Source organism: Chironomus tepperi, unplaced genomic scaffold, assembly GCF_022539635.2.
Source record: "Chironomus tepperi strain 1889 unplaced genomic scaffold, CSIRO-AGI_Ctep_v1 contig_7, whole genome shotgun sequence".
Lineage (NCBI taxonomy): Eukaryota > Metazoa > Arthropoda > Insecta > Diptera > Chironomidae > Chironomus > Chironomus tepperi.
The window spans coordinates 552,988-563,800 of NW_027226129.1; the positions used below are offsets into that span (position 1 = coordinate 552,988).

General features: G+C 37.6%; 2 protein-coding genes across 2 annotated transcripts; both read right to left on the reverse strand.

Moving 5' to 3' along the window:
* Positions 1–356: 356 nt before the first annotated feature.
* Positions 357–1,917, reverse strand: LOC139100773 (putative ammonium transporter 3). The gene is made up of 4 exons (XM_070653545.1): positions 1,733–1,917; positions 1,359–1,673; positions 757–890; positions 357–698 (listed from the first exon to the last, which is right to left on the reverse strand). Exons 1-4 carry the CDS (start codon positions 1,915–1,917, stop codon positions 379–381), a joined length of 954 nt encoding a protein of 317 aa, XP_070509646.1. The 3' UTR covers positions 357–378.
* A 405-nt stretch (positions 1,918–2,322) lies between these two features.
* Positions 2,323–3,748, reverse strand: LOC139091017 (putative ammonium transporter 2). The gene is made up of 3 exons (XM_070640976.1): positions 3,581–3,748; positions 2,777–2,851; positions 2,323–2,594 (listed from the first exon to the last, which is right to left on the reverse strand). Exons 1-3 carry the CDS (start codon positions 3,663–3,665, stop codon positions 2,338–2,340), a joined length of 417 nt encoding a protein of 138 aa, XP_070497077.1. The 5' UTR covers positions 3,666–3,748; the 3' UTR covers positions 2,323–2,337.
* Between the last annotated feature and the right edge of the window lie 7,065 nt (positions 3,749–10,813).

Below are 10,813 nucleotides of genomic sequence, written 5' to 3' on the forward strand. Positions count from 1 at the left end.
CAAGGTGTTGCTTTAGATCAGTGTTGAGTAACCTTTTTTGAGCAATGGGACAAATCAGCTCTAGACAGATGGTCCCAGGACACCTAAGATTATTCACGACACACACTCTAATGTGCCACGGCACTCAGATTGTCCATCACTGCTATAAATGCAACATATGTTGATGGACAAATGTCGACCATGGTGATGACTTTGAATTACGAATATAGAAATCAAAGTTCAATGTCGACTGCAATTTTATATGAATTAGTCGACTAGGAACTAAAGCTAGTTCTAACAGAATTGAGTCAACACCAAGCATAACCTTAAAAACTTCACATTTATTTATTCAATTTATTCTACTTTTTAATAACAAAAAATCAATATTTTTAGTTCCTGCTAAAGATGTTCACTGACTGTTGACACATTCAATCCCATCCCAAACTTCCTTCTCTGCTGCATGCCATCCACATTATCAGGAATTCTAGTGCTTACAATCTCCTTGATCTCTACATCATCTAACTTCTCAACAACTGCAGTCGACACGCTGTTAATTCCATGATCAATTATGTCACATCCAAGTATTTCACTTTGTGGATCAAGACGAAGTGGAATAATTTGATTTGTAATCCAGATGATTGGATATGCACCGATGAGACCAAGGAGTGTTAAGCTTATGCTGGATACACACTGGATGAGGAAGAAGTAGTAACCGCCACCTAAAAAAGATGCAAAGTTTTAGATTTGTGGATTTACAGTGGAATAGAATGCACTTACCCATTAGCAGTCCTTCCTTTCCAGCAGTTACCGTCAAAGGAACTGGATTTTCGGAAAATAGACCAACTGTCAAGTGACCCCAAACACCTCCAAACCAATGGACTGCAAAGACTCCAACTGGATCGTCTATATTGCTGCAAATTGATTAAATAGTTCAGTTTCTTGGATTTATTAAAGATTTGTGTATTCAAATATGCTAGTTGGCGCTAGTTCGGATAGTCAGGCAGATCTGCGAAGACTTATGCTAGTCTACGCTAACCTACACAAGTTGACGCTGGTCTGCGTAGACTTGCGCTCGTACGTACAGTAACGAGCATGCCAGCAAAGCTTTACGATGTTCTACGTAGCCTTACACTGAACTGTGCAAACTAAAGCAGTCTTGAAAAAGTCTGCGTAATGTTTCGCAAGTCTACACTGGACTGCGCATGATTGCGCCAATCTATGCAGTTCTATGCGCAGCTTTGCCCTGGTCAACGTAATCTTGTGCTGATCTACGCTAGCCAGCGCTGGACCACGTAGTATTGCGCAATTTCATTCAACATTATGCTGGTCTGCGCACCTATACGCAAGCTAGCATGATTACATTCTAAGTTAATACTCACAATTTATCAAGAACAGGTAACAAACTGATAGACACAAAAGCAGATATAGCTCCAGTTATCAAAGCCAAATATGAAGGCATCAGGAAGCAGCTTGCATTGATCATCACTAGTGCACATATGATCCCCGATATAACCTCAAAAACATCAATTTTTCCTTTATGTAAGAACGCTGAATAAGCAATTCCAAAAGTTCCAGCACCCCATGTAGCCACAGCAGTTCCTACACCTGCACGAGCTGCATAATCCCATTTACCACCAGTTATGCCATAGGAGCAGCCACAATTGAATGCTATCCAACCCCACCAGAGAATAAAACTGGAATTTAAAGATGAATAAGTTTAAGGATGTAAACGAACGGAATCAGTTCAACTTACAGTCCAATACAAACATAAACAGGATTTCCCATCGGCAATGGCTTTCTGCCATTCTTATATCTGTCAATTCTTGGTCCAATAAACCATGTACAAGTAATACCTGCAGCTCCACCAACAATATGAATGACTGCACCTGATAAGTCAACGGCTCCGAGATTTCTCAGCCATCCATGTTCGCCCCACATCCAGCCAGCACCAAGTGAGTATAAAATTGTTATGAGGAATGTGAGAATGCAGTATGATGAGAAGTGAACGCGTTCAGCAACGGCACCTGAGACTATTGTGTTGCTGTAAGGATGAATTTGGATGTTGTTAATAAATTGAAATTTTGGGGATTTTTGTCAGAATTTTGGCGGATTTCTGTCAGATTTCTGATGGATTTCTGGCAGATTTTTGACGGATTTTCCTCAATTTTCTAAAAATTTTGCCAGAATTTTGTTAAATTTTTGGAATTTTGTCAGATTTTTGAAGAAATTTGGTCAGAATTTTGAAGGAATTTGGTCAGATTATTTACTGATTTTTGTCAAACTTTCCCTTAATTTGTCAGCTTACTTAGATTATAGACCGATTTTTGTCAGATTTTGCAGAACAATTTCATCCAAATCTTACCTCGTTGTAGCATAAGACATTTGATACAACAGCAATGTAAAGACTTGACATGTCAACGGATCACCAAATTTAGTATTTGGGAAGAAGTCTCCAGCTCCAAAGAAAGGAGTCGTGTATTGACCCCGTCCAAAAGCTAAAGCAAATCCAAACATGTAAAATGCAAGACCACCAATGCAGACATCAGCAATATTCTTCATCATTATGTTGACACTGTTTTTTGGTCGAACGATGCCAGACTCGATGAGTGCAAAACCTGGAAGGATTATAATGTTTTGTAGTCGATTTGGAGTGATTGAGCCAGAGTTGGTAGGCTTTCATTTGAAGGTCAGCTCCACAGAATCCTACTTGCAGGTACCCAATAGAGGCCCGTCTGCGTGGAGGCTTGCCAACTCTTTATTGAGTCAATTTTTAGGCTCTAAAATTGTCAAAATTTACCTGTTTGCATTTGAAAGATCATCAAGCAAATACATAGCGGAAAGGCAGCATCTCCAACTTCGAGCTCATAAAGACCTACAATTATGATAATTATGTCAATTTTTTATGATAATATTTGATTTCTAACATATTTTATAGCTTTAATAAAGAATATGGTTGGGAATTTCAATCATGTGTTAATCGCGTGAACATGTTTGATCAAGAAATTAGATGAATTTTGGATAAAGTGAATGATCTTAATTCATCAGAAGTATGAAGGGCAAGGAATCACCTTGATCTAAGAAGAAACAAGCATCGATCTATTCATGGGAGTGAAAGTATAGTCAATTTGGCGTTCAACCCTCTCCTACCTTTTCGGACAAAATTCTTCAATTTACAAGGGTTTTTCTTGAAAGATTGGAAACTAGTCAATACTCAGCCATCCTCTCCTGAAGTTTCCCAAATTCTCGGTCTCGACAAATTCCTGAGACAGAGACCGAGATCGGGACTACCCTGGAAGTCTTGGTATTGGTCTCAGCATCGGAAACCCTTACCCCTCACCCTACACATACCTTGAAAAACTACTTTCTACGCTCTTGGAACCGTCGAATTAATGAAGGATTTATTGGATCTTGGGCTCAGTCTATGGAGCAGTTTGAACAAGAATATTAGCTAATGAGCCGTTTATTTATCACCTAATGCTCTTGAGAAGGTGGTTGAGATTATGTTAAGTCTCTTGAGGGAGTTAAGGGGTTGAGGGTCAAGAAATCGGTTATCCACAATCAGCACTAAATGAACGGCTTGGTCTCTGTATTGTAATCTTACCTGGCAATGCATAACTGTCATTTCTTGGAAATGTTTTGAACGTATTTTCAAAAAGTTCTGTAAAATTTGGTGTAAAATTTGACATTTTTCCAATATTTTTTCAATCCACAAGAACACCAATCACTAATAAAATCCTTAATTCCTATTTTTAACTCAACACTTTCATTATTTTCTATCCTTTATCACTTAATAATTCCCCAAAATATCTGCAAACCACACCGAATTAAATTACATTAACAACTAAAAATTTAACTACCTCAACACATTTCTTTTATAGGCTTTTCCTTATTGACATTAAGTCAAGCATGTTAACAATAAAAATTATCAATTTTATTATTTTTTGTTGCTAGCCAGACACCGTCTGCTTTTGGACTCTGAAATGTGTTGATGGATGTACGAAAATTATTGGTAAGCTTATTGATAAGATCAATGGCATTTCACACCTTAATGTTCTATTTTGGTGAAGTGATTTTTGAGTAAATATGGAAGTAAATAAATGGATTGCGATTGATGTCTAAGCTGAGGTATCAATATGGGTTTTTACGTACAGAAATGGATCAAGTTTGACACTTTTTTAGCCAATTTTGGAACATTTTGATCAAGTTTGGATCTTTTCGGTGAAGTATGGACATTTTCGGACAATTTTAGGCTTTTTCGGACAAGTTTGAACCTTGTCGGCCAAAACTGGACCTTGTCGGAAAGGTTTGGATATTGTCGGCCAAGTTTAGACATTGTCGGCCAAGTTCAGATATTGTCGGCCAAGTTTGGACAATGTTGATCAAATTTGAACTTTTTCGTTCAATTTTGTGTCTTTTCGGCCAAATTAAGACCTTTTTCAGTCAAGTTTGGATCTTTTTGGACAATATTCGACATTTTCGGACTTTTTGGCTAATTTAGGACCTTTTTGACCAAGTTTTGAGGTTTTCGGACAAGTTTGAAGTTCGCCGGCCATGTTTGGATACTGTTGGACCTTTTTAGCCGAGTTTGGGATTGTTTTCGTACAAGTTTGGACATTTTCGGACAAACTTGAATCTTTTTGACCAACTTTTGACCCTTTTAAATAAGCTTAGACAATTGTCCGACAAAGTTTGAGTATTTCCGGCTAACTTGAGTTTTTTTCGGTCAATTTTCAGACATTTTTGCTTACTTAATTCATTATCAAACACCTCAAAACTCACACAATCGAGTTAGACATCCAAACTTCCATGTTTTAATCACGTTCAGCAAATAAAAGCACGCGATCTATTCAATCTTTCAACAAAATTACTTCCATATTTACCCTTTTCGTCATCAGAACCACAAAGATTACTTCTCATGTGATCTTCTGAAGTTAATTCCAATAATATTTACAAATTGATCCAAAATATTCTCAACACTTTTACAGAATCAAGTCTTAATTGACGTCAAAATGGATTTAAAGTTTTATTTATTTGACTTATTTTCGATCAATTTAAAAATTGATCGCACTTAAAAGTGCGACTTGTGAGTAAGAATCATTCTGATTTTGTGGCTGAGCAAGTTAAGGTCGGAACAATTTTTGAAGGTTTTTCAATTTTTTTTCATAATTTCTTCAATTTTAGTTCTAAAATTCCAACATGGAGCACCCCAAACACCTCAAAATTCAAGTTCTATGTTCAGCATGTCATCAACCAATCCGCAAACACATTGTCAAGTGTTCCGGTCCATGCGAAAGGAACTTCCACAAAGCTTGCATTTTTTACGATGAAATGTTAAGCTTAAAGCCTGAAATTAGTTATTATAGAGTTGGAAAAGCTATAAATCTATGTGAAAAGTGCAATATGTCGAGCAGAACTTAATGCTGAGAATTTCATCACTTAATCAGCATTTAGAGGAATTGAGAAAATTGGATGATGTTATTAATAAATTGAGATTTTGAATGTGTTAATTTAATGTGAAAATATGAGCTTTTTTGGAGTTTAAATAAAGTAACAATATAGGAACTTATGCAGAATATTGTTCAAATTTAAGGGTTCTTCCCACTTTCCCTTGTATCCCAATCTGGACCCCACTTACTTGATCCTTTTTCTTGAATCCTACTTACTCGACACCAAAGCTTGAAGTCGACTCAGATTTTGTATGGATAAATCGACTTGACTTCAAGCTTTGCTCGACTCTGTTGCCCTTTTCCCCATTTCCTTTTAGGTCCATAACCCTTGGAGTCCAGCTCCTCTACCTTTTCCACTGAACCCCATCCAGTCCTCATCCCTTTCCCCAAGAGCCCCTAGATACACCCCCTCTAACAACAAAGTCAGCAAAAATTGTAAAAATTATCAATTTTCACATCAATATTCAACTTCTTTGTTCTAAATCAAGATAAACCTTAATTTCCGATGTCACTTATCACCATGGATCAGCACATCACAACTTGTTGAATCTATGGAAACAATGAAAGTCATTGCAAAAAGTTGATTGATTTTTAAATCAATTTTCACAGTCTATAGTCAAAGTATTTTTATTTTATCATGAAATTTTCACGAATTTTAGCACCTTTTATGGCACTTGTCATCCTTAACTCGACAATCAGCACCAATCTCATCCTCAAAGTCCCATCAGATGACAATAAATTGTCAAATTATGTCTGCAAAATCACCAAAGACATCATCAAGTCCAAAAGTGACACTCAGGATGTCCTCATTGGAAATTTGGATGCACAAATGTGGTCATCGACAGTCAATGACATTGCTGGATGTATTGGTCATGACACTGCTGTGATTTTGAGTGATTTTTGGGAACTGCTGACTGAAAGGACTCTGAGGAAGGCCGCTATAGTGATTTTGGCTATGACGGACGTGTCTGAGGTGAGTTGTGCAATTTTGAAGGGTAATTTGATGTCTTAAATGACAATTGAGGATCCATAAAACGACAAGTTGGTTAATCGATCCAAAATCCGGCTTAGAGTATCTCCATTGGACCCCATGTCCTCAACCCCAAAGCTTGAAATTGACTTAGACTTTGCATGGAAAATGTGGAAAATGACTCTAACTTGGTGCTGGATTCGGTTTTAACCTGACACAATGTCCAGAATCACACTAGTCTGGAATTAGTTTTTGGATCGATTAACCGGCTTGTGCTTTTCGGGCATGATAAATGCCATTCTTTGCCTTAAGGTGACCTTCCTTATGGGAACCATTCTCTTAGGCTACGTCCCTAGTGGATAGTTAGGGTTCCATAGTCCGAGACTACTCGGGAAGACTCGGTCTTGTTCTCGGCTTCGAGAATTTGTCAAGACCGAGACTTCAACAAGCCTTAGCGAGCAGAGATGGACATGATATCATCTAATTCCTTTAAATTCACTATTAATCCTTAACATTATCATTCCCATCCAGTATACAGTCTCTATACGCATTGAAGACCGTAGAGATGGCTTTGCCCGACATGGAACAGTTTGGCATCACCTGACCAAAATCCTAATCATCGTGCCTGCCAAAACCTCACAAACTCGAATCGAAAATGTTGTCAAAACCTTCATACACATTGGATTTATAGACGTTGCATGCCTTCACGAGACTGAAGCTGGTCACATCCAAATTGAATATTTTGATTCACTTATGCAGCCCAACATGTCCAGTACAAGGTCAAGTAATGCCTCAATTATATTTCCTGATAAGCTACGAAACATGCACGGCTATGAATACAGAATTCCTGTTTATAGTCAAATTCCAAGAGTTGTAATTAGAAGGAATAAGATCATATCACCATTGATATACTTAATTGCAGCTATTAATCAGCAACAAAATTCAAGTGTCGAATACATTATTGATGATGCTCCGGTGGATTTAGGATATCGTTGGAATTATCGTACAATGGATTTGACATTTAATACAGGTATGAAGATGGTAAGCAATGAGACTGTATTAGTGACTTACGATGAGAAGGCCAACTGTGCAATTATGCCATATCCAACAAAAGCAGCAATATTTGAGTCTATATACTTGGAACCATTTGATGGACTTACTTGGATGTTCTTTTTGGTTACTATGGCTTGTTGTGTTGCTGTTTGGTGGATGTTTCGTGGTCGTGGTGCTGTTGACTCACCGTGGCTACTTGGGTACGGCATGGTCGTCATGTTTATTGGTCAGGGCGTTGATTTTAGTCGGAATAATCGGATGGTGCTGTCTATTCTGTTGGAACTGATTATCATCATGATTTGGATAATGTGCAATGCCTACGAAGGTGTCATCACGTCCTTCATGATCAGACCCATCCAAATCAACCTGCTTAAGACATTTGATGACTTAATTGCATCTGATTATAACATCATAACAAGTGAAGGATTTGCCGAAAGTGTTTCCTATACGGATGCATATAGCATCTTAGAGCCAAGGATTAATACATCCGGTCCACGACTTGGTCATCATTTTGCTGTGGAACTTCTTCGAAGTCGTTTTGTGTTTGTTGTGAATTGTGAGGAAGCAGAGATTATACTTCCAACAACAATACCAAAATCAAAAATTAAGGTTTCTGACCTTTACTATATGCTGCCACAAAAGATATATCCATACGTTGAGACACTGGCTGCAAGCTATGCTAATCCATATATAGAACGAATTCAATATTATATGGACTTGTGCTTTCAAGCTGGACTGCCTCATATATGGAAAGTTTATGCATCAATTTTTAAAATGTTTGTGAAAAATGAAGTCAGTCCAATTGAGATTTTTAATCTTAAACTTAATGATCTGACTCAAGTCTTTGGCATCCTTATTATTGGCTGCTTACTGTCATCTGTTTTGCTTGTTATTGAGATCTTCTTTCATGACATGCTAGTGAAGTTAAAGCTTAAAAATCAAGCTAGTAAGATGAGGAATCGAGTGCATCAGATGGCATATAAGAAGCGGAAGCAGCCAAAGCATCCAAAATATCAAAAAGGTGCACTTTACTACATCATTCATCGACGCAAGAGAGTCAAGCGATTGAAGGGAAGGACTTTGAAGGTTCGAAGGATTTATGTGCAGCCTAGGTTCCCTGTGGATTGAGTTTCAGGTCATCTCTTCTCCCAGAATACTACCCTGTCTCTCAATATTCCCTTCCTTGTAGAATTTTAGAATATTTAGGTCTGAATATGTAGTTTGAAGCACAAACAAAGAAATAAAGCATTTTATGCAATTTGCTGTTTGAGAGCACAAAATTATTGAATTTTTATGACCATTACAAAGCTTTCAGCCTCAATTTCATCACCATGGATGACTATTGTGCATCAACACTTGTTGCGTCTATGGAAACTACAATAACCATTGCACAATTTAATTGATTTTTCGAGGAAGAATTGAAAATTATGAAATTCACACGAATTTTGGTGCCATTTCTCGCAATCCTCACCCTTTCCTCGACAATCACCACCAACCTCATCCCCAAAACATCACCAAGTTACAAAAAACTATCAAATTATGTCTGCAAAATCACCAAAGACATCATCAAGTCCAAAAGTGACACTCAGGATGTCCTCATTGGAAATTTGGGTGGACAAATGTGGTCATCGACAGTCAATGACATTGCTGGATGTGTTGGACATGACACTGCTGTAGTTTTGAGTGATTTTGAGGAAATGCTGACTGAAAAGACATTGAGGAAAGCTGCTGTAATAATTGTAGCATTTGATCATATTAGTGTGGTAAGTTTTGAGGAGATTATTAGCTTTTAGCTTGAATTTTGGGCCCAGACAAAAGCTGTAGACCTGATTTTCATGAGTTTTAGATGTGCAAGTCTGCAGTTTGGATCAAACCCTGCTTAAAATCAGAAAGAAGAGTTTGGTGACATTTTGATCAGTATATCAACTGTATATCCATTAATTAATGCTTTTTTATTCAAAATTAGACTATAATTCGCTCACTCATTCACACGCACATCTAGTCAAAGGTTTGGCATCACATGGCAAAGATCATATTCATCATCAGGAACACAATGTACTACGACCGTCAATTACAGACACTAAACTATTTGTTAGTTCACGGCTTTCTGAATATAGCTTTAGTATATCAATTAGAAAATGGCAATGTCTGGTTTGTGCTGTTCCCTACACTGGAGCTAAATGTTAAAATAATTCCATGTCCTGAATCAGCTGAAGTCATCTTTCCTGACAAGTTAAAGGACATGATGAGATATCCATATAAAGTCATGCTGTCTAATGAAAAGCCAAGAATCACAGTCGTAGGCAATAAAGTATCGGCAGCCTTGATTCACTTCATAGAAGTAGTTGTCAGGCACCAAAATGCATCCCTTCATCTTTACGTACTTCCGGATGTTAGCCAAGTCCATAATTATTGGAGAGATCGACATATGGATCTGTTGCTGAATACAGGAGTCTTTATTGAGTCAAATGAGCCAAAATTGCTGACTTATGAGGAAAATGGCTACTGTGCCTTAGTTCCACTGCCTCCAAAAACTCCAATATTTCAGTCAATTATCATCGAGCCATTCGATGGACTGACTTGGCTGTTCTTTGTCTTTACTATGATCTGTTCAGTTGTTGTCTGGTGGATGTTTCATGATCATGGTGCTGTTGACTCACCGTGGTTACTTGGGTATGGCATGATTGTATTGCTGATCGGTCAAGGCGTTGACTTCAGCCGACATAATCGTTTGGTGCTGACTATTCTACTGGAACTGATTATTGTCATGGTTTGGATACTCAGCAATGCCTACGAAGGTGTCATCACGTCCTTCATGATCGAACCAATTCAGGAACAGCGACTTGAGACATTTGATGACTTGATAGCTTCAAGTTATGAGATCTTGTGTGATAAGCTATTTGAGCATATAATTTTGGGGTCTGAATTGCATAAGAAACTTGGCAAAAGACTGAATACATCTGCAATTCAGATTGGTGAAAGATTTGGTCTTGAAATATTTAGACAGCAGTACGTGTTTATTGTGACTTGTGATCAAGTTAGGTCTACAATTAATTTCAGACTGCCCAAAGATAACAAATCAATTTCTGAATTTTACTATATCATGCCTGAAGTAATTATGCCTTTTATGGTTGAGCTTCAAGCAAGCTTCTTAAATCCGTTCATTGAGAGGCTTCAATTTTACATGGACTTGTCATTTCAAGCTGGACTGCTGTATATTTGGAGACTTTATCACACAATGGAGCTGCCATACAACAAGATCTATGAACAATCTGATGAATTTTACTATTTAAAACTGGAAGATCTAAAGCAGGTCTTCATTATCCTCATTGTTGGCTGCTTACTGTCATCTGCTTTGCTTGTC